Raw genomic sequence first — 25172 nt, 5'->3', positions numbered from 1 at the left:
TCCATTTCCATGTTACTTATTTTTATGTTACCTATGTTAAGATTTCACAAAGTATTGCAATTTGAAAATTTTTCCAAAATTCATATATCCATTTCGGTGAGTTTAAGCCGTACAACGTAAATGGAATAATCCACGCGGATGTTTACGTTAACAAATGCCTGACAAAGGTTTTGTTGGCTGTTATTCGTCAACGTAAATTCGTTGTTTTGCCATTACGCTCATTACGCTTCTGTACCAATGACAATAATCTCTTATAATTGTCAAGGGATTTTTGGAACTTAATAAAGGCATATCTTCACATATATGTTAAACCTTGCAATATAATTGATTAGTTAAAAAAAGCTTCCAAATTGGACAAAAATACCGAAAACAACCTCGAATAAGTCTATGCAAAACTTTATGAAGAGAGCCAGAGAAAAAGATCAAGAACTTGCACACAACTGATAATTTCATCAGAAACTATCCATAGAATGTGAATAAATAAAGTTCAAAATTCATCAGGGTGAATAAATTAAGAAACTACTTACTATGAATGATAAGTTTTACTATTTTGAACAGTCTATATGTCACCAACAGCGTGCAGGTGGTGCTCCCAAATGGCCTATGCTTCGTTCAGCCGAGAAATGTTGGGCTATCGTCAAGCGGAACTGCCAGAAACGAGAAGCAGTTCAAGGCAAATTGGCGTTTTGCGTTGTTTTACAGAATCTGATGGCATCTGAGTTAAACGAAGGCCCGGCAATTAAGATTCGGTCACCCAGAAGCTCAGCTGAATATTTCTCTTGTATGTAAAACTGATTGAACTTCAAAAAGAAAAATAATCTGATTTTTTGAACGAAGAATTCCAACAATTTAAACCAATTTTTGTTTGACCAAATTTTGATCCGACCACCCTTTATGTAACTGAGTCTGTATGAATGAACGATTTGAAAAAAATAATTTATAAAAAAAAACACTATTCTGGATGAGACATTGACGTAACTGCTGCGGTTCAAATTATGATTGGATATCAACTTATCGTAATTCTTGAATGGTGATAACAATGTTTATAGAACAATTTTTTTTACGTTAGAAATTGATCAGTATCTGAAGCGATTCCGCGTGTCAAAAGAAGCCCCATAAGACGGTCGTCGTGTATTACAAAACACAAAGTTATTATAGCAGCATTCCCCACGAACCAAAAACTATAATCCCAAAATCACATCAAAATAAGGCATACATTTCATTGATCTCTAGTTTTGTCAAATTGCTCCGTTGTAAACGGATGATTTGGTGTAATTCAGCAATAAGTCAGAGCATCATCATATTCTACGCTCTGTAAGAATTTTGCATCATGACACAATAAAGTCCCGTTCCTTAATTGAATAATGGACCGTTTGATTGCCGAAGCTCGGTAGCTTCTAACATTCGGTGAGGTTTACTAAGCAAAGATTTGAGCCGGCCACTTTCAGTCGATTGTGTGATTCGTGGCTTAACGGACGTAGAACATCCCTCCCCGAATACGCTGACGGATTATTTCTAGTGAAAAGTGAGTTTTGTGATGGATAAAATGTCTACAAATGTGCTTATTTGGAGATTGTTTATTTAACATATCAGTATTTTTAAGTTTACGAAAAATATAAAACTGTGCAATTCCAAGTTCTTACTTGACTGTCATATCGAACGATTTCTTCAACTGTTTGCCACAATAGCAACTCATAAATTTGGCGCGCCACATTTTCCTGGCGATCGGATCCATTACTATGAAATATAGGAACAATATGAAACCCTGCAGTGGAGCCGTTATGCAGAACAGGTATGAGAACACCTCCCCTGCCTTCACCGTGATTAGCATCCCAAAAATCCACGGCAAACCCAGGAGGAAAAACAGAAAAGACGAAAGTCTCAACTGCGAATAAGTGAGATCTCTGTCGGAAAACCGTGTTGGATTATCCGCAACGCTGAATACACTGCAAATGATCAGTGAATAGCTTATCAAATTGATAAGTATCACAACGGAGATTGGAAGAAGCAGCCCATAGTAGAGGGCAGGACCGTGCGGATAGCAAATATCGGAAAAGTTGTCCTGCTTGTGATACAAAGTGTAGTCGAAGGTTGTGAATATCGATACAGGGATCAATGGAGCCATCCAACTCCAGATGGATGCTTTCAAGATCCAATGGGCTGGACGTAACCGTCCAAGAACTTTTACATACCGCAGGAATTGAAGATACGCAATAACAAGCATCCACATAAATGTGACTAAAATTACATAGTGTAATGTTGCGCCGAGTAAAGTGCAGTACACTTTACTGGTATGATCGTTGTAATTGATATCCGGTCCATCGAAGAATATTATTATCATTTCGATGGCAATTGCTGAAGATAGTTGCAGCAAAATCTTGGAATTTGATGTACTTCTCCATGTAGGAAAAAGCGTAGCTGTAACGAATATACCAGCCACGCCCATAACAGACAGAGCACACCCTATCGCAGTGATGATGTCCAGCGAAATTTTTACGGAATCGATAACGAGTGTTTGGGACACTTCTGGGTTTCTGCTGTCCACATTCTGTATATCCATACAGAGCCGTGAGAAAGCTGTTAAGTGGGAGCACTTGCAAAACGATACATTCCCAAGTTGTCTCGCCAGACTGCACCCTTTGTATGACCACCTGGGCATCGAATCGGCATCAACGGGCTCGAACTCCCAGTATCCACAATTGCTGACCAACTGATCGTCGTTGTTCCTGAAATAGATCGGCAATTCCCCGGGCAAATCGGAACTATAGCCAGGCACTGTGACGCTGATAATTTTGCTGTTTGATCTTAAAATAGTTCCGTTGGTTGTTTCTTTGAAAATGTTGTCGTTGAAATAAATTGAAATAACAATACGCAAGGCACTTCCAGCCAATGTGGTATTCACATCGATGTGTTCATTCAGCTGTTGGATCTTCTCAAGTAAATGTCTCGGAATGTAACTGGCAATTTCCAGATTTTCCTCCAGAAAAACATCGTCTTCCAACTCATCAGCATATATTAGTCTGTGGGAAAGAAAATATAACATGATACCTTACTTCCATACCACATCCAGAATACCTTGGTTCGAATCCGTTGAAACTGTTCAACTGAACATCTGACTCTTCAAAACTTTCGTCGATACGCGTTAAAGCCAAACCCGAAATTCCGCTGGCATTAGGATCCGTTATCAACAGAATGAGTCTAGGTGTTGTGAACAACACCGTGCCATTCCCACTGCCATCGGTAACGTCACCTCCCGACGACCAATCTCGTGCTCCGAGACAGTCCCGACTACCACCCCGGAGAACATCCTCGAAGCCGCTCGTTGTCGATAATTGATTTATTATGTCGTCTGCGGAATCCAGGAGAATGTTCGTCGTGTTGAGTGCTACTTGCGAACTGAGCACAATAGATTCATTAACAAACATTATCCGATTAAGAACTCCAGCTACACCGCAATAGTAGGTTTCCTTTTGATTGGCAATTACCGTCACATTAGTGCTGCCATTATTCAATAACGTTGCGCGTATATTGTCGACGGTTTTCGAAAGATAGAATATGTCAGCAGGAATTAGGACGGTGTTGGTCATAATTTGATCGATGTCAGCAAAAACATGTCCTATCTCCGTGACATCCAACGGTTTGGAGTGATAATTGAACAGACTGAGGGTGTGGGAGCTAACGTTTGCGGAGCACTGAACGGGATTGCTTATCTGCTGCCATGCTCCCCCGTATATCCTATCTCCAACACACTTCCTGGTCAGAGGAAGTCCGCTGGATTGCACTATGCACAATTTTCTGGGTGCGACTACCTGTCCGATACGCGCAGACGGCCAGTTTAGGGTGTGCTGTGTTGTATCCGGCAAACAGATCTCCGTGCTATTGATTCCTCGGACACAGTACTGCTCGCTGCATGTTTCTTTGAACGTGAACAGCAACAATCTCCGGAGGTGGAATTGTTCTGCTAATCGATCGTCGGTTTCTGAAATGCAATGAGTAGAAGTATTATAATGTAGAATTAGATGAAGAGGAATCATCTAATTTCACAATAATGATTATGCCCAAAATATTATACTGAATTTATTACGTTACCACGTTTCATTCTTATTTATATTAATTGGAATACAAGTACAACCTATGTTTTGAACAGTCTTCAGATAGCTTACGCTGCGCCGCCTTTGAGTTTAATTTTCATCTGCGTGCGTTCACGTCTAACACGTATTCTCTCTTGGTACGGAGTGTACTAAATCGACAAACAAGAGAGTCCCCAATGGACACAGCGCAGAATTCAGATACTAAACATCTCATCAAACGCGTCTCATTTTATATACACAAACTTCCAATTCTTCGCTTCGCGTTTTGTCTTCGCTCGTTCAAAGAAAAATTATAAAAACAGTGCGCCTCCACACCAACCGTATACGCTTGTGTGAAGAAAAATAACTCAACAGAGAAAACAAATCAGATTCAAGCGCGGTCTAAAACAAGTATAGAAATACGGTGCAAATCATGACGCAAAACATGGCGCAAAAACGGTGCTGACAACTAAACATTTGATCTGTGTTTCGGAGCGTGCTCATTCGCCAGAGAGCATGTGTATATATGGAGTGAGAGCTCAATTGAGTGCAAAACTTGTTACACATCAGCACCGCGTTGCATACTAAGGAGTGGTTTTGAAACCACCGTTTAGTCTTTTTCATAGATAACACGCACGATATATGCATTCAGCCGTTCAATTCCAAACCGATATAGTGTTTCTCAGATTTTCGTAAAAGTAGGTAGTTCTGTTCCTATCGCAAAATTTTAGACCCGTATTTATTCTTTCATTAGAATGCCTATTTCCATTTTAGGGGGGTCTGGAAAATCATTTCTTTCTATTTTTTTTTCCAAAAATTCATAACTTTCGAACTAATGAACCGATTCAGATGATCAAAGGATTTTGTTTTCGTAATTATTGATTGTATTTGTTTTCTATTGTTTACATGGCTTTGACTAGAGAGCTCTATATCTATCTTTATTTTTTCATGAAACCTAAGTTTTTTTTTTGCTTAACATATTCAAATATTTCTCTTTTTCTTTGAAAAATGAATTTGGTTTTCGTAATTATTAATTTTGTTTGCTTTTCATAGTTTGCATGGTTAAAGATAGACAGCGCTTTTTTATATTTTTTTCATCGACCATCGTTGAACTTTGAAAAATCATAACTCAAAAATGACAAAAAATCACATGACATCACAATTACATCACATCTGATGTTTGGATATGTTATGTACAAACAGCTTTCAAGAATAAATATAAAAAATATACCGCTCTATCTTTAACCATGCAAACTATGAATAACAAATGCAATCAATAATTACGAAAAAAAAATTTCTTTTTTTTTACAAGTATGACATTTTTTCCAGAAAACTATAGTTAATTGGTTTTAGTTTGATACATCGATAATCTGAAGCGGCCCAGTAATTCGAAAGTTATGAAGCTTACAGAATAGTCGTTTTTGAAAAAAAGTGAAAAAGGTGGTTTTTCGGACTACTCTTAAATGGAAATGGGCACCCTTATAAAAAAATAAAAAAATGCTGCTCCAACATTTTGCGATAATGAACAAAACTACCACGTTCCACGGAAATCTGAGAACTACTATGTCGGTTTGGCATGGAAAGGCTGTAATAGAATGCTAATGCTAGTGTATGGGAAAAAGTGACCTTCGAATTTTCAAACGGAGCTTTTTTAAAAAGGTTGATTTCGAGACAAAACGTATGGATTAGGGTGCCAATGAAAATGGCCAAATTGATTTTTTAAGCGGGACTTTCTGCGAAATGTTGGGTCTCACGATAAAATACCCTATGCAAAATATTAGCCCAATCAGACTTCATTTACTTGTGTCGCAAACGTCTAAATTTGAGTTTTTTAAGAAAACTAAAAATAACCTGAGGGAAGAGCACATGAAATCGGAGTTTAAAAAAAAATCCAAATGTCTTAAAATTGCATAAAACGTCGAGATTTTGTCAAAAAACGATTTTTCAGACGGAAAAGCGACCGAGTGCCAGGGTTGCCAGAATAAAATCTGTGTTTTCGACCTCAATTTTTTTTATCTTAGTTTTTTCTCAGAAAATTTGTAATGAAATCTGTGTTAAATTTATAAGTTCAAATTTGGAGCATTATCTTAGCTTTAGTATCATTGATTGGCATAGTTATTATGAATTCGATGATGTTCATGGTATCCACGTAGAGCCGGTACTGTAGTAAAAATAGAAAAAAATGCAAATGAAAAATTGTTATAAAGTTGCTTTGAAGTCATATGCTTAGAATACACACAGGTTCTGATTTTGTTCAATTTTTTTTTCTGTATTCGCTCAGTTAAGTAGTTTCTATTTCTACAGCTTCAACACCGACGTGTGCCTTCTTCAGATGCTCTTAAAATATCCGAATCTTTCGGTCATAGTCAAACCTCTTTGACAAAAAAAAAATCTCGAGATTACAGTAAATCTCGACATTTCATACAATTTGAAAACGCTTGGCATCAAAAAAAAATTTGTAAACACCGATTTCATGTACTCCATCTCTCCCCTTGGGTGATTTTTCGGTTTTCAAAAAACTCAAGTTTTGACGTTTGTGACACTAGTAAATGAATCAACATTTTTAAGAACGTTCCGTTTGAAAATTCTAGATGACCACTTCATTAGAATTAGCATTCATTGGTATGTATAAAGCGATTCTAAGACAATTTTTTTAAGTGCTTCAATTTTTCTCAAATTTGCAGAGATAGGACCTGTTTTTTATTTGGGTGTCCAGTCTTAAAATAGGATGACAAAAAAAAGTGACATTTGAATTTTTTTATAATTTCCAAACATTTTTAGCAGCAATTAAAAATTTGAAGAAGGACGGGGGAAGTAATTAGAGTATGAGAAAAGGGGAGGGGTACAGCTTACGAAGGAAGGGGGTAGGTAAATTCAGTTAGTATTTAGCCCTTTTAATGGCCCTTTCAATAAGTTGACCGTGAAATATACACAAATTGTCATAGATGACAAGTTTCAACCATATCAAAAAGAAAAAACGTAAAAAGGGTAAAAAACTTGATTGTCATACTCTTTAACAGATGACACTTCTATCGTGGCTTATTTCGATTATTCATGTGGTACAAAGGTCCAAACAACAATCGTATACTTAGTTTTTGAAATCAGTAACATTTTTGGTGAAATTTTGATTAATTGGTGATTATTCTCTCACAACATACACACCGACACTGAGAGCATTTGAAACATACACTTCATGACGTTAGAATAATGAAACTTCGTTTGTTTCTATGAACGTGGGGGAGTGAAAATGGCACATGGAAATATCTTATTTATCCTTCTTTTTCAACGTTGTTTCTCAAATATTCACTGCGCACTACCACATTAGCTTCATATTCAGCGGGAACTCTAAAAAAATGTACGTTTTAATTGATAAATTACTTCCTGAAAATAGCATTTTCACATGGATGCGGTGAGCAATCAAAGATAAACACAACGACTGACGTCACTATTTGAGAAATAGTTATGGCAGCGCATGCTGTGTCGCTCGAAACTCTACCATCTTCATTACCTTTTTTCCAGGACATTGTTTGTCATATATGATTGGAGAACACATTTTTAATTTGGTATGTTTCCTATAGGGACCAAAAATTTTCGAAACGCTATAAAACACGTCGTCGCAGCAATACTCTTCAGAATTTGGTAGTATATACTTGAAAAACTTGAAAAAACCTGGATCCGGCCCAAGAGCACCTGGGAGTAAAAAGATACCGACCAAGAAAGTTAAAATCATTATTTTTGTTTTTATTTTCTCCTTTTTTTATACTTTATCATCTTATTTTCATTTATAAAACCACTTTACAACAAGTGCTTCGGAAAGCCTAATCAATCCCATTTATCAGAATATAATACACTTATATTTTTTTTTCTCTTTATAGTGACTTTCAACAAATTTCGGCTGGTTCGTCACTTTTACTTCCATTTTTGGAAGAATGTCGGGAGTGAGAATTGAACTCGTGATCTCTGCGTGAGAGGTATGGATGTTACCACTACGCCAGATCGCCTCCGCAATACACTTATAAGTTATTCTGTCATTATGATAAGAACATTTTTTTAGAATTCCCTTTAAAAAAAAAGCATTTTTTGCAATTTTTCATCTTTATTTCTCGATGTCTCAGGTAAGGTACCTGCCATATTCCTGAAATTTCGAACTTTTGTCTACTATCCATAGGAAATAAAGAGAAACAGATCGGTGACAGAACACTCACTTTACCGGTCACTGATTTTTGTCCGCCTGAAATCCCATTGTGAGTAGTACCATTGTGTGTCTTCCAACACCACAATCTCAGTGCGCTGAAGTATCAGGTTTTCAATGACATTGAAAACTGCTCGAATGGACTACATCCATATTATCATTGTCGGAGAATTTCATTTCGTATGCAAAAGAACGCTCGCAGTTTTCAAATGAAGGATTCATCTGTTACGTTTCACAAAAATGAATTGTTCCGCACAGGCATCCGAAAAAGTCACGCTTACCACCAAATTACCGCCACCGGCAACTGTTTACTCATGTTGGCCTACTGCACAATTATTCATATCGCCGTTTTCACTAGTTTAATGAGTATGTTTCGTTTAAAACAACGAAATAAGAATTTGAATATGAGCTGCACGAATTAATTAATGCTTCGATTTGATAAGACGATTGAAAGATTATCTTCAGGGTGAAGAGTGAAACGAACGAACATGAAGATGGAGTAATATTGGCTATCCGGTCTCACTATAATTCACGACTACAGTTCATGAAAGTCTGTCAATTGTGGGTGACTCGACGCTCTTCATATTTGTTGTGTCTAATGGACACAACCCAGCAATTGAGGAGGGAGAAGATGAAGTTCTTCTAAGACTGGAAGCTGTCACCAGTTCTTCAACTGTCACCAGTGTCACCAGTTCCTCAACTGGAAGATGTCATCATCGTGGATACCCCAGACTTACTCCGCAAGAAAAATCAGCAGTATTTTCAGCAATGAACTGTCAATGATCGAAAGAACGTAAGCCGCTGTGCGGTACCAGATACCAGAAACTACTGTAGGCGAGCCGCGACATTGCGATGACAATCTTCAATGGAGATCTACTTCAAGGTAACACCGACTGTACTTTGCTGTTAAGCTGTCTGACTGTTTATCAACGGCGTAACTTACTCTCGCCGTTTCTCACGAACCAATTACGGATTTAACGAGCTCATACGAAGGATGCACCGTATCCTCAACAGATACCACGATGTATTTGACTTTAATGTTTCTCGTAACAGAAATAAGAGTAGTGCAAGTAGAAATTCCCGCGATTGTTCTCGATACGAACTTTAGCAGTTTTTTCATGTTTGTGTATAACTTCTCCTGCGGAAAAAAGCAAGAGTTTTCTTCAATGCATCATTATTGTGGATGAACACCGGATTCAATAAAACAACCCAAAGCAAAGGATGTCATAGAGTCTGTCCGTTCATACTTCTACGCCGTCGGTTCGGTCAAATACTGACGCTGCATCGGACTAGGTCAATGTTATTGATTATCAGCTGTTGAACCCTAAGGAATCCATCACTGGGAAATGGTGTCAAATTCAAAGCATTCCAAGAAAAACAGTCATCGTACGAGGAAAGGCACGAAAAAGTACTTCTACAGCATGATAACGCTTGGCAAATCAAACGCAAATCCGTTGAAACGCACTTGAAAACACTCCAAAGGGAAGTCAAATGGTTACTCACTCTACTTGCCATATTTCCCGTATGCATACGAAACAATACGGGATTTGATCGTCTTGCTAGAAGACATGAAAAATGGCTTTCGTAGATTCGTAGATAGCTTCAAAGATGGTGACTTTTATCATTTCTATATTCGACATTCCGATTTATTACATTAAATGAGCTGAAAAATAACAAAAAATATTCTACTCCCCAATACATGTATATTATTTGTATAATATATATGCTAGAGCCAATATGAGCGAGCGAAACAGGAGACACATATAAATGAAAGCATATGAAAGCTTTTCGTATAGTTTGTCAAATACACGGCCCAGACAAAGAGAGATATATTCTCGTTCATGTTCCTCTTTATCCTCTTGAAAACACTTTCCAACTTCATGTTATGATGAGGTGTGATATTATCACACTTCTTTATAGCAGCACTGGCAGCTATATGGATAGCGTGGTCGTGTGAAATAGCTTTGCATTCCAGCCGGCCTTGGTTCGATCCCCATTGACGTCGTATGAACTTTTTTTGGCACAATCCCAAATGGAATGAGAATAGAAAACAGAAAGAGATATCTGCTCGCATACATACAAATCATTTTTAAGCTTTTAAAACAGCTCATTATTTGCGCATTTGACCCTCCAGCACACGATATGGCATCATTTCTGCCAAAGACGAAATGTTTTCAGCCAACGATAGTTTGGGTGTACATTCTGTGATGTACTAATGAACTCAAAATAAGAACTAAAACACACGTAACGAAACGTCTAACATACTTTCTATAATTATATTTCAGCTTCAACACCATGGGGTGTCGAAATATTTCTGTTGTGATGGTAATTTTCATCCTTGCGGCGCCCGCTCTTTCTTGGCGAATGGTAAGTCACAATTGTTAGACGTATATAATAATATTGAACTATTTGTAGCTCACGTTTCTGAAGTAATGTCCCAGTTTTCCATGAATATACTACATCTACACCTGTAGGTAACCACAATCACGTTATCAACCCTTATCCCTTGACAGGTTTGACGCAAGAATAATATTGAAGTCAGAATGATAATAGAATGCCACCTTGATCAAAAAGTTCCCAGAATTTATTCAAGAAACGAAAGATACAAGATTATACATCAATATCGATATTGTCCCCTTCAAAGTACTCCTCATCGACTGCATCGTACTTATGTCAGCGCTAGATCCAATCCTCGAAACATTTATTATAGTCGATTTGCGGTATGGCCATCTGCGCCATCTTCGATGTTTCCATTATCTCATCTCGGGTGTTGAAACGTGATTTCTTGAGTCGTTCGAGTCAGGTGAATTCGGTGGTTGCTAAATGGTGGTAGCCAAATGTTAACGAATCACGATTGATTTTGCAAATTTTGCAAATTGTACAAAATCGAGGCACGCACAATAGCATATATACTCAATACAGCGTAACTTTCAGAAATGAAAAACTATCACACTAATTTTTTTATAGAATGTCAATGACAGATGTGCCAACCTACAAAAAAAAAAAAAAAATTAAAACAGGTGACTGAGAGCGCCACACGGTGGTGATTCCGGGAACTTTTTGATCAAGATAGTATTCCGCATCATATCTTGGCATGGGATTTGCTCTATATTCCTCGATTGGTCACGGTTTGGAGTGAATCAGTGTATGAAGAAAACTGTTCGATAATGTCCACCCTGTTGTTACGGTACCACGTAATATCTGTTAGATAATCTCGATCACTTTTCGCATCAATGAATATTGACTTCCATAACATGAATCGTTCGAGGTTTATCGGCGTTGTGAAAGTTGTCCAATGCGCAAACTCGGATGGGCGAAGGAAAGATCCGATGTGAGTCTGAATTGGCACTTTACAGATTTTGAGTAGAGCGTTCGAAAATTTGTTACCTATTTCCCGTAACTAACTGTATTAACTGCCTTCGCACAAATTCTTTTCGGAGCAACTAACGGGACCTGATCAATCTATCAAATCATCAACTAAGCGAGAGGATCAACAAGTACACAATATTCGCTAACCCCGAGTGCAAATTGTTCAATTATTGCAGTCTATGAAGCGCACCTAGCGACGTCACGTATCGTACGACGATTCTAACGATCCGAGCTATCCTGTACAGCAAAAGTCGATCAGACGCTCAGACGATCTATGATTGCTAACATTAATTTATCGGTTGTACGATTATATCGACGACTTCGTAAAATTTACGAAGAGCGCTATGATTTCTTCGAACTGATTCATGGTTATCGTATAAAATCTGCACAATTTGCAGGCGTTTTCCAGGTTTCTGTCTGTTCATGATGTAATGGCATCTCAAGCTAAACACAAAACAAATAACAGCTGTCAATAGTTACCTAGTTTGTTACCTTTTCAGTATCGCCTCCGTCGAAGCATCGATCTGTCCGCTACTAATCCGTTGATACCCGATAGCAAACTGCCGACTGAGCTGGTCCCGATGAATTACACCCTTCGGTTAGAACTCAACGTGGAACGACTCACGTTCGAGGGCTATGTTAAGATCGCAATGACGTGCGTCAAACGGACAAACCAAATAAATCTTCACGCTCACCAGGATTTGCACATAGACGAGGAAAGTATGGAAATCTGGCGGCACGGAGACGACGGAGAGAGGCATTTGTTGAAAATCCGTCGTATAGACAGAGTCCCTAAAAAGCCGCTGCTGGTAGTGTATTTCCACGACGATTTCGTCGTCGGGGGTTCGTACGGAGCACGGGTTCCATTCAAGGGAGGGATATGGGAGAACACGGATGGACTGTTTCAGGGTAAATACACACTGTCGGATGGAGAGCATCCGCAAGAGCACCAATACTTTGCGACACATTTCCGACCGCACAATGCGCGCCGTGTTTTCCCATGTTTCGACGAACCAAGCTACAAGGTACCCTTCAAAGTGTCAATCGTTAGACCGAAAGGATACCATACGCTGTTCAACACGGAACTCGAATCTACCGAACCCGCGGAAGATGACCTGGAAGAAGATCACTTCAAGGTGACTCCTCCCATATCCACCTATAGCTTAGGATTTGTGGTGTCCAATCTGTCGGAAGTAAAATGCTCTGAAGATGGCGCGAGTTCTGAGTCCCCCATTGTAAGAGTTTGGGCCCGACAAGAGCTACAAGAACCGATGCAAGATGTGCAGAAAAAGATAAAGAGAGTGTTGGACTATCTGGTCGATTATTGGAACGTGAGCTATCCGTTGACCAAGCTGGATATCGTGGCGCTGCCCAACTTCTCGGCTGTGAAGCCTGCTGACAACTGGGGATTGATTGTATTCAAGTGAGTTTTGTAGTCGCAAGATGGTACTTGTTTATCCATTTTTGTTCTCCAATTTACAGAGAATATGAGCTACAGCACGGATACTACGGTATCGCACAGGAACTAGTCTACCAATGGCTGGGATCATGGGTAACACCGGTAAGGAGTTCGTAAGGTTCCTTCAACTAGATGCTAACAAAGAGATTTAATTTCAAGCGTTGGTGGAGTGATGCTCACGTTAATAAGGCGGTTGCTGGATTCCTTGCTGCATCGGCGGCCATTAGCATTGATAGTGGGGTGGAGTTCGAAGGTAAATGGCCTATGACTACTCTGTATTCAATTTATTACGAGTTCAGCAAACGCTATCCCCATTCACGCATCACCGCCATGAAGCAGGAAACCACATGTAGCAAAACAGAGCTGGTTCTTCGTATGCTCAATTTTACGCTGGGGGCGGATACATTCAAAAAGGGCTTGCAGAAAACCATTGAACACCGAGAGTACAAAACCTTTGTTAGTAACGATATTTGGGAGGCTCTCACAAAACAAGCTCATCTAGATAATCGACTGTGTGAATCGGCCAGTGTGAACGAGATCGTCGATTCGTGGATCACGCTCGATCGTATACCAATGGTGACCGTGATCAGATCGTATGCCAAAGGGACGGCCACCGCAACCCAAAAGCTGTACCTTCGAGAGCGTCCCCATGACGTTCCGGATCAGGAGAAAATGTTGTGGTGGATACCGTTGGTGTTGATGAGACAAGATCGTTTGAATTTCGCCAACACAAGTGTTAGCAAATGGATGAAGAAAGTGAAGGAGGTAGAACTGGAGAATTTACCCGATGCGAACAACTTCATAATCGTAAACCCGGAGGAGATAGGTCCCTTTCCGGTGAATTATGATCAGCATAACTGGAATTTATTGGCAAACTATTTGCTGACGGAGGAGGGACGAATGAAGATTCCGGTGTATACGAGGTACGACTTTTTGAATAACGAAATAGCAGCATGTGCGATACAATATTTGTTTTAAACAGAGCGAAACTTCTTCACGATGCTTGGAACTTGGCCTACGCCGGAGAACTCAGCTTCGCTACAGCTTTCAACATGACTTTATTCATCCAATACGAGAGAAATCATTTAGTGTGGAACCCTGTTTTCACATTCATCGATCACATTGGTAGACACATTGATATGTCAGCTGTTCATAAGAAGTTCGAAATTTATGTGAGGACCTTGCTTACACCGTTGTATGAGGGACTGATGAACAACCAACACGAAGACGAGGACAAGTCGACGGGTAATCTCCGTACACTGGCAAAAACTTTCCTGTGTAAAGCTGGGTACAAACCATGTGTCGAGGAAGCTCAAAGTGTATTCAAAATATGGATGGACAGTCCGGAACCTGATAATGGAAACCCGTAAGTGTATCTTTTAAGGCCTTAGAACTAAAAATAATAATATTCATACAATTGAAGCGTGGCAAATCAATTCATCTGCCCGGTGTTCGAGTGGGGTACCCAGGAGGAATGGGACTTCGGGTTGCAACGGGTGATGAACTTCCCAGAGTCTCGGATGAAAAGTGAGCGTACGTATCTGCTGAAGACTCTGGCCGGATGTCCCGTGCAAGCAGCGAAGATAAATCGACTGCTCAACCTGACTGTTTTGGAGAACAATGAAAATTTCACAGATAACGATATAAGTCTCATACTGAAAATGTTGTCCGGCAGCTCACACGGTTACATGGTGTTATTCAAATTTCTCCAGCAAAATTGGGATACCCTCAAGCTGAGGTACATTACCTGATAATATTTTCTGTGCTCTACAAGTGCTTCCATTTTCAGATACAAAGATCGTGAAGCCCTGTGGGACAACCTGATCAGTTCCGCTACGGGGCTTTTCACAACACAGGAGGGTTACGACATGGTTTCCCAATTGTACGTCCAACACCAGGGCGAGTTTGGAACGGCGGAGCACATAATAGAGAAATCGCTGAAGAACATCAAGGAGGAAACCAAGTGGAGCAATGAAAATCTGCCAGTTATCGAGGAATGGCTCGATAACCTCCTGAGCCACAACCAAGCGAACGGGGATAAGTTTATGGATCAATGAAGTTGTGAGACCTGTTTGGGGGTATTGCTCTTTCGATGCTCTTTCAGTGTTCCGATGTGGGATGCAATGCAGTTCCAATATTAACTTCAAATAAAGAAATGTAATAAATGGGTGTCAACATCAGGTATGACAACTGGTGATGTAAAAACATGATTGTATGTATAACGAATAGAATGTCCTACATTTATCGATTTTTCTAAATAAAACTTTGTTTTATGTTGGAAAGATTTGTTTTGATTGTAAGTTGTATTTACGTATGTTTCTAGAGACGAATGAACTGCAAAAGTTTAAAGTCTCTATAATACAAGACCTTCCTTACGTATGTTCTAAACCGGAACGTATAAGATCTCCTTCGGAGATTGAGATACACTCAACTGGAAAAAAGTTTCTCAACTGATACTGAGTCTTGAAAGGGAAGTAAACGTGATGTGACATTTCACGAATTGAAAATACGCTTGCATGAGCGAACTTTGTCTATTCCAAATTGTTTTCATCCAAATCTAACTTTGCGGTTTTCAGATTCTCTCATTTCAGTTTCCTCCATCGTTACACACAAACTAGTGTTGCCAGAAAACATTTCATCTTAGGCAGAAAAAAAATGCTTTTTCGTGTCCTGAAGCGTCAAATGAGCAAATAAAATGATCTGTTTCGAAAGCTTTAAAATGTTTGTATGTATGGGAGCAGACATCTCTTTCTTTTTTTTCTTTTTCATCTCTTTTGGGATTGTACCGCAAAAAAAGTCCAAACAATGTCAACGGGGATTGAACCAAGGCCGGCTGGAATGCAAGGATGTTTTACACGACCACGCTATCCACATAGCTACTGGTGATGTTGTGTAAAGCCGGGTTCAGACGGTGCGAGTAAGCATACGAGTCGATCTAGTCAGTTACTGCAGTGCAGCTACTCACACCGTGTGAACACATCATGCCAGTTAGTGTCATGTGTGATTCGGCGTGCGAGCTACTTCAAAGTTTTTTGAATTTACTCGCACTCGCATCCCTCAAAACGTCAAAAAACAGAATTTAGCGTTCGAATCAGGGATGCCAAATGTAAACAAATGTCTCTATTTTTAAGATATTTGAAAATATGCGAAGATATTTATAGACTTGAAAAATATTGGAAAAACAAATAAAACCCTAATAGTTTCTAAACGGAATCGTTGTTATTTTGTTTGGCACACTGGCGGGGCACGTTTTCTTATTGAGACAGTTTTATTGGGAATCTAAATATAAAATCATCATCGGGCACAATTTTCATTCAAAATTCACTCACAACTTGCAAAAAAAAGTATTGTTCTAAGAAACAGAATACATATTCGATTTGAAAAAAGTATATTTTCATTCATTATTTTAGTTTTTGAGACGTATTTATTCCTCCGGCGAATCTACTATCATTTTCATTTCACAAATTGGTACACGAAGCTGCTGTCAACGCGAAGTAAATCAAATTTTGAAAAATCTTTTAGACTGCCATTTGTAGCACCACATACTTTCGGAATTAATTAAGCTATGGATGCTTTCGAGGTTCTAAAAAATAGCGACAATAATCTGATATATATTCCATATTCCAGAAGAAAGGCACATCATTTCTAGTTTCACTCATGAGTGTATATTGGCGTTGTATTTGTGGAGCAATTAAATCCAACAGTTTTTTCACTTTTTCAGGTGTTATTTCCAACACTGCTCTGTACTCTCGGGGATCATCATCGTGGAGTTACTCCAGTATTGTATTTGTTACTCCTTTTCTTTGCATCCAATTCCTGGCCCGAATCCTTTTTTCTTTCTGCTTTTTTCGGATAGTACCCTCAGTTCAAAGAAATTCAGCACAAAGTATTTGTAAACACGGCCAGCGTGTGTCTCGCGATAAAATTTAAAATTGTGTAATGATAAATTCAACTGAAAACCTAAGCCGAAAACAGCCAATAAATAAGTTGATTTCGGATCAATCATCTGTCAAATTCGGACCTGATTGCTGTTTCTGACTATTTGATGGACATTTGAAAAATCGTCTGGCATCTCTGGTAAACCCGTACTTAGTATCTAGTTTCTTGTCAGCAGCTCACATTGTGTGAACGGACAAGGCGAGTCAACCATTTGTCAAGCGAGTTCACCGGGTCAGTAGCTGCTCGTTGTGAAGTCAGCTACTAGCAACGTATAAATGGGCCTTAAATCTAAGTGGTGCGGACTTAATCCACTTCATTTTCAAGCAAATTCATGCATGTTTTCAAGCGATTTCTTGCAATAAATTCTCAGACCACCAGAGATGCCAGATTTACAAATATGTTTGTAAATTTATAGACATATCTGTAAAACACTTTCTATTTTTGTTGTAGACTTTCTGGATATAACAATATTTCACAGGTTTTTGAAAAATAAGAGGCTCTATCCATCACATCAAAGATATTTGACTCACCATATGACATTTTTAGACAGTTTTAATACAGAAAAGATATTATATTTAGTTTATATCAATACACATGACGTTAGACCAGCGATACTCAACCTGCGGCCCGGCAGTCTTTCTGGTTGGCCCATCTGGTGTGTATAAAGTTTGGAACTCATATACATAAGTACTTTTGCCCTGACATCATTGCAGACGAAAGAGAGGATACGGTTATACACAATTAATGAAAAATTGCATTCTATGCAGGTAAGGAAAAATCTTGAACGAAAATTGTCTCTGATAATTATTTTCTGTTCTAGATAAGATTGTTTTGCTGAAATGCAAGGAGATTTATTGAAAATAGTTAAGTTAGGGTCAGGACTTTGTCTTCTAAGTATTTGAACAACATCGAATAAAAATGTTCATTCTATTTTCAACAACTTACATTCGCTTTCGGGTCTGCTTATGACGAAATATGGGTTACTGTTCGATATTGTTACCACAGACATGGTTCATGGCCGTGTGGTGAACTAAAACTTGTATAGCCTTGCATGGCGGATGGAAAATATACACTGCATTTTCTTATAAATTTCATCAACGACAAGACCGCAATCCTTGGTGGATGTCCAATATATCAACGAAGAAATACTGATTTTTATAAAAAATTAACAACGCGTATGTATGTGTAAGTATGTATGTGTAGATCGTTGAAACATTTAAACACACTTACAATACATAAGTTATTAAGTGGTCCGAAAAATCAATTTTTTCCACCTTTTCCCGAAAATGACAAACGAAAATGAATAACTTTTGAACCACTGGAACGATTTAGATGATCGTCATATAAAATTGAAACTATTGACCTAGCCTTTTATTAAAAAATATGGTGGTTCAAAAAAAACATTTTTCCCCCTTTGTCCAAAAATAACTTTCTGCAAAAAATCATAACATTTGAACTACTGCACCGATTTAGATGATCGATATATTAAATTGAAGCCAATAAGCCAATAAGCCAAGCCAATAATGTCACACTTTTGGGTTCAAGTAGCATAGGTCTAGTTTAGCCACATATGAATATGTTAAATGTTAAATTTACAAAATTATAACTTAAAAACGATAATTATGGCATCTTTGATATCGAGATATGTTAGGTAAATAATCCTCAGCTTTCCATAAAAAATATAGAAAAATATAGCGCTCTTATCTTTATCCGAGAAAACTATGAAAAACTAACTCAATCAGTAATTACAAAAGCAAAAATTATTTTTTTTCGAAAAGGAATATTTTTTCAAAGAAAAATAACTCGTAAGCTTCAATTTGATATACCGATGATATGAATCGGTCCAATAGTTCAAAAGTTATGACTTTTTGTAGTGGGAAAAATGGGGAAAATTGTTTTTCGAACCATCGATTAGTTTTGAAAAATCATATTTCAAAAACGAAACAATAGCATATCTGATATCAAGATATTTTATGAAAAAAATTCTAAGCTTTCAAGAAAAAATATAAAAAATATGGTGTCCCCTAGTCCAAAACCATGAAAACATTAAAAAACGACTACAATCAGTAATTACGAAAATAGGATCCATATTGTCTGCAAGTTCAATATTTCTCAATTAAAGCTCATTGGCTTCAATTTGATGTGTCGATCATCTAAATCGGTTAAGTGGTTCGAAAGTTATAAATTTTTGAAAAAAGTCATTTTGGGAAAAAGTGGAAAAAATGATTTTTTGGATCACCCTAAAATGGAAATGGGCACCCTAATGAAAAAATAAAAAAAAAAATACGAGTCTAATGTTTTGCGATAAAGAACAAAATTACCACTTTTGACGAAGATTTGAGAACCACTATATTGGTTTGGCATGGAATGGTTGTATATATATACGAAATACAATCTTACGTGCATCGCGATGTACAAAGTATTAATGAATATGTGAAAATTAACGTTAAAAGACATTTCTATAGATCTGCACACTTCCACAGACTTTTCCACATTTTTAACAGACATTCACATGTTTTTACAGACTTTTTTTAAAAATCATCTGGCATCTCTTCCTTCCACTTTTTATCGAATATTTTAAAATCGCAGGAGTAAACATTTACGTGACTCTGACTTCGTTTGTTTTTATTTCGTTCGGAAAAACGTTATGTCAAAGAGAGGGGACATTAAAAATGCGTTGCTCAGTGAAAGGCTGAGATGCTCTTTCAGAGATGCAATGGTTAATTGAACGATTGACGGAAAAATGTAGTTCGTTCATTTTATAATTTTAATTATTTTTGCCCTTGACAACAATACCTCTTTTATAGTGTTGATTATCATAAGAAAAATAACACTCCTAATCGTTGGAACTCTTTTGACATTTCAATTGGATCTTTTTTGACAACCTAAAGGGTGTGTCACATCAAATTGCATCACGGAAAAAACGCTGTAGAAATTCGCCCAGTAGACCGATCCTTTTGAAAATTTTAGACAGTAAAATAAAAACTATTAAACAACTTTTGGCATTTTCTTTTTATTCATACTTCGAGCCCAAGCCCGTATGCTCGCACCTTCCTCTTGACCCCGTCTATAAGGTTCTGTACAACGTCAGGTTGTAGTTTTTTTTGAACAGAAATCCATTTTCTCTTGAAGTCCGCCTTCAACACTTTTGGATTCTTCCGGAGGGCCTGCTTCATAGTCGCCCAATATTTCTCTATTGGGCGAAGCTCCGGCGCGTTGGCCGGGTTCATTTCCTTTGGCACGAAGGTGACCCCGTTGGCTTCGTACCACTCCAACACGTCCTTTGAATAGTGGCACGAAGCGAGATCCGGCCAGAAGATGGTCGGGCCCTCGTGCTGCTTCAATAGTGGTAGTAAGCGCTTCTGTAGGCACTCCTTAAGGTAAACCTGCCCGTTTACCGTGCCGGTCATCACGAAGGGGCGCTCCGCTTTCCGCAAGAGCAGATAGCTTGCCACACCATGTACGTTTTGGCAAACTTGGATAGTTTCTGCTTGCGAATCTCCTCCGGAACGCTGAATTTGTCCTCTGCGGAGAAGAACAACAGGCCTGGCAGCTGACGAAAGTCCGCTTTGACGTAGGTTTCGTCGTCCATTACCAGGCAATGCGGCTTCGTCAGCATTTCGGTGTACAGCTTCCGGGCTCGCGTCTTCCCCACCGTGTTTTGCCTTTCGTCGCGGTTAGGAGCCTTCTTGTATGTACGCAGGCCCTCCCGCTGCTTGGTCCGCTGGACGAATGAACTTGACAAATTCAGCTTATTGGCGACATCCCGGACCGAACTTCTCGGATCACGTCTAAACTGCTTAACTACGCGCTTGTGATCTTTTTCACTGACGGAGCATCCATTTTTGCCGTTCTTCACCTTCCGGTCGATGGTTAGGTTCTCGAAGTATCGTTTTAGTACTTTGCTGACCGTGGATTGGACGATTCCCAGCATCTTACCGATGTCCCGATGTGACAACTCCGGATTCTCGAAATGAGTGCACAGGATTAATTCACGACGCTCTTTTTCGTTCGATGACATTTTTCCAAATTTACGAAAAATTGACAGTGAAGCATGGCCAACGTGATCTATACACTCTTATCTGATTATAAGCGAAAGCTGAAGATATAATTCCTAAAAATTAAATTTCTACAGCGTTTTTTCCGTGATGCAATTTGATGTGACACACCCTTAACTCCGGATGATCGAGTCTAAAATTCCGGATAATTGAATCCCGGATAATCGAGTCCGACCTGTATAATGAATTACAGAATATTTATTAGGGGGTCTGAGAAAATATGTAATCCGCTATTTTGTAGTGGCCGCCATCTTAGATTTGCATTTTTCATAAATAACTGTATTCTACTAAACAAGCCCTTTCATTTGATACCCATATTGATAGGGTTGTGAAAAAAAATATATTTGGCGCCATCATGCGGTGGTGGCCATTTTGGATTAGCATTTTTCATAAATAACTGTGTTCTACTAGTCAAGCCCTTTCATTTGATACCCATATCGATGGGATTCTGAGAAAATATGTAATCCGTCATTTTGTAGTGGCCGCCATCTTGGATATGCATTTTTCATAAATAACTGCATTCTACTAGTCAAGTCCTTTCTTTTGATACCCATATTAGCTATTCAATATAGAATTATTATACAAATTTCCGAAAATCAAAAATAAAATACTACGGATAATCGAATCCCGGATAATCGAGTCCGACCTGTATTTATGTTTTATTTAACACCTAAAATATTCACTATAAATCATTTATATGGCAAAACAACGTTTGCTGGGTTAGCTAGTTATCTATATTTCCAGGACATTGCCCTCAAACCTCCAAAAGAAATATGATTCGTTTAGTGATGTCCGATTTTTGAATTTAATCGTTCATCAACTAATCCAATATTTTTCAGCTGTTTGTTATTCGATACGATTAATCGTCTCAAAATAATCGATGAATCGATTAATCGCCACACTGAAAGAAATAATTAGTTAGACTAATATTACAAATTTGCTAGAATTGTTTGAAAAATTGGTTTTATTTTTGATTATTTGGTTTGCGAACGTTGGAACCGCTATTACTCGCTAGATTAGCAAGATTAGTCGTTCCATAAATTACGTAACGCGGTCACAAACGTATTTGTAAAATTTGTTCATCGGCTGTAGAAAGAAGAACAAACTAAGCATCGTGCAACTAATTTTACGCGATGCTAACTCCTATTAAAATTTAAATATATTAATTAAAGTTAAGTTTTCCGTATCAAACATGTATTCAATGATATAAGATTTTCACATTGAACATCTAAACGTCCGTGGGCCGTGGGAATTAGGCACTACATGCTAAACTCAATATAATGAAAAAATACCTGTAAAAAATTAACTGCAGTGTCCGTACTGTTTTTTTCTCTGAATTTGAATCGAATCATTGACGTACATTATTCGATTATCCATTGCACAGTAATCTTTCGATTAATAATCGATTTTGTAGAAAATATTCGAACAATCGAACGATTACCAGACATCGCTAGGTTCGTTGACATCCTGCTGCGATATCAAGATATTTCGCACAACGTTCGATCGGCTAACTTATTTGTGCAAATGGTACAATCAATATTATGCATGCCAAAATCCAAATGAAAATAATATGCATACGACAATCGAAGTTATGGAAATTGATCTCGATTCTATGCGGATTGTAGTCTCACTGAACAAAAAAATGCAGGAAGCAATCAAACGTATAACCGAAACGGTCCCAATACGTAAAACTAAAACAATCTTCAATAGTTGAGAAGCTATATCCGAAGAAAGTAACGCTGACTTATCGGCTGATAGATGAAAACCCAAACTATGTCGTAATCGATAAGACTTCGTGCACTTACTATGTAGCGCAAAAAAATCCGAATTCTAGACCCTCTCCCTTCTTACGAAAAGCAGAACATACCACGGTTTCACCACATTTCACGTATTCTAGTACATACTCTTTGATCAAACGAAGTTCCATGAGGTTTAAAAGTTCGCAGTATTCATACAACTGCAGTTTATCATACCACTTTTTAGCATTTTTTCCAGTTATCGAATACCGAATCCGAATCAGACACAGAACCTGTGCGCATTTAGATAAAACATAGTATTAGTTCCTGTATGTATTTTTCGGCGAAAACATAGTCTACACAAAGCAATTAATTGATAAAAGCCCATAGGAAGATTATCCGAGTTCCTGTAGAGTTCAGCTTTTTCTATGAGAAAATGAATGGAATACAAAATCGAAAGATGATGCATTCCGTTAGGATCATCACGAATTGTTATTGAATCAATCATCGTATATGGTACGCAAAGATTGCATATTCTTTCCCTGTCGCAAAATGCAAAATAATAAACAAACTCACCATTTTCTTGTTCCTGGTCATCTTCGTCATCCGCGTCATCGCTATACTTCACAGCAACATGAACAACTGCAGTGAGCCTTTGCTTGGCATAGTCAACCATTTCAATCTTCATAACTTTCATTGCTTTGATCAATCTTACCGCATGCTTAATTTTCTCATCGTCGAATGATTCAATATAGTTGATGAACGATTTCGTGAGCTGCTTGAGATACTGCTTATGCAGCACATTGTCATCTTCGTATAAACTAACATGAAGTAGTACCGAGAAAATGACCACTTCTGAGGGTTTCCTTTGCGCAACAATTCTTTCAGTTTTCACAACTGTAAAATTCGGAACCGAATGTCCTTCACACCAATACGATCCCGGAAAGTCTCCATACAGCTTCAACTCATAAATCTCCCGATCAGTCCGCTGCTTTTCTTGCTTCGGTGGCCATATCCGGCGGCTAATTTTGACTTTCTTGATCAATTCAGCATCAGCATCTGTGTAGCAGACCACGCCAACATCCCTGTAGTCCTCTCTCCAGAGAAATCGACCTTGGTCGATGGTCAGCATAAGCTTTTTAAAAATTTGATCGAATTTAAGGAATATTTTTGGTTCTCCAATCGCTGTATTCTCGTACTGATAAACAAAACAGTCGATTCGACTGGAAAGGGTCATAATACCATCCTCACGAATCGCTATGTGTAATGCTTTGTTAATTTGACCCGCCGATTGCAGGACCTGTTGTAGTTGGGCGGTCGTATTCGATTGAACAGCACTGTAATCACACCGAGCATTCGATACTCGGGCCAAACTATGATACAACCGGTATTTCCGGTGAGTATTAACGTCGTACAGATCCCAGTCGTTGCGAACGTTTTCGCTTGCTCTTATAGAGAAGCAATAGTTTTGGAAATAACTGTAGCGGGTGGTGAACTCATCCGGTGAACAGTACAACTGTAGCATAGTGTCTCTTTTGTATACACAAAGCTGCGAAAACTCCTTGTTGCAATCCTCAAAACGTGCTTTGGAATAATTGTTTGAGATGGTCGTTTTCATACATTCTCCCGATGAGGTTCTGTTGACCTCTATATCGTAATCTTCCTCGAAGTCCAATGGTTTGCCCCATTCTTTCCCGGGAAGTTTCTTGAGAGGCGGACCATATTCACTTTCTTTCCGAACTGATATCCAAAATTCCGTCACAAACGTTTTTCTCAAAAATGCGTTCAGAGCGGATCGTTCCGTCACACTTATCTCGTAGTAATCATCCGTGCTTCCTGAGGAAACACAGATTTCACTCCACGGCTGCGGTTTCGTTAGCATCACACAGAATGTCCGCTTATGGTTCTCAACTGCAAGGGACACATAGTTGGGCGGACAGTCACAATCAGCCGAGATGGAATCACTTTTCTGCCACAAAGCCACTTCAGTTTGTTTGCACTGATCGCGAGTGACGAATGTCTCCTGGTCCAGGAGGTGCACCGATCGAAGCACAAGAAAAAACGCCGCGACGTCAAGCGCATTCATATCGACTGCCCACGCGCGCCTGCTCGAGGTTTGCGGTCAGAGAACTATTTTGCCCGGTGCGATCTGCAGAAATGACATAATTAACCCACAACCGCAATGCGCACAGGTAAGATCCCTGTGCTCACGTTCCGACCACTTCGTGTGATATACACGAATCGGTTATCAATTGAAACTTCGTTTCTTCCCGACCCGACATCTCGAGTTGTTTATCTGTGAGTGCATGTAATTAAAGAAGCAAACAAGAATGTTTTTTTTTACGTTTC

General features: G+C 38.7%; 2 protein-coding genes across 2 annotated transcripts; one reads left to right on the top strand and one right to left on the bottom strand.

The window, feature by feature from the left end:
• Nucleotides 1–1394: 1394 nt before the first annotated feature.
• LOC129774873 (aminopeptidase N) lies at nt 1395–15372 on the top strand. The gene is made up of 8 exons (XM_055778909.1): nt 1395–1525; nt 10548–10629; nt 12132–13054; nt 13114–13192; nt 13250–14013; nt 14073–14456; nt 14514–14828; nt 14880–15372. Exons 2-8 carry the CDS (start codon nt 10558–10560, stop codon nt 15145–15147), a joined length of 2805 nt encoding a protein of 934 aa, XP_055634884.1. The 5' UTR covers nt 1395–1525; nt 10548–10557; the 3' UTR covers nt 15148–15372.
• Nucleotides 1513–24948, bottom strand: LOC129774865 (uncharacterized). Its single transcript, XM_055778899.1, has 3 exons — nt 23400–24948; nt 3076–3979; nt 1513–3020 (listed from the first exon to the last, which is right to left on the bottom strand). Exons 1-3 carry the CDS (start codon nt 24907–24909, stop codon nt 1640–1642), a joined length of 3795 nt encoding a protein of 1264 aa, XP_055634874.1. The 5' UTR covers nt 24910–24948; the 3' UTR covers nt 1513–1639.
• Between the last annotated feature and the right edge of the window lie 224 nt (nt 24949–25172).

Source organism: Toxorhynchites rutilus, chromosome 1, assembly GCF_029784135.1.
Source record: "Toxorhynchites rutilus septentrionalis strain SRP chromosome 1, ASM2978413v1, whole genome shotgun sequence".
Lineage (NCBI taxonomy): Eukaryota > Metazoa > Arthropoda > Insecta > Diptera > Culicidae > Toxorhynchites > Toxorhynchites rutilus.
Note: the sequence above shows the minus strand (reverse complement) of the source record. Positions and strands in the feature narration are given on the sequence as shown.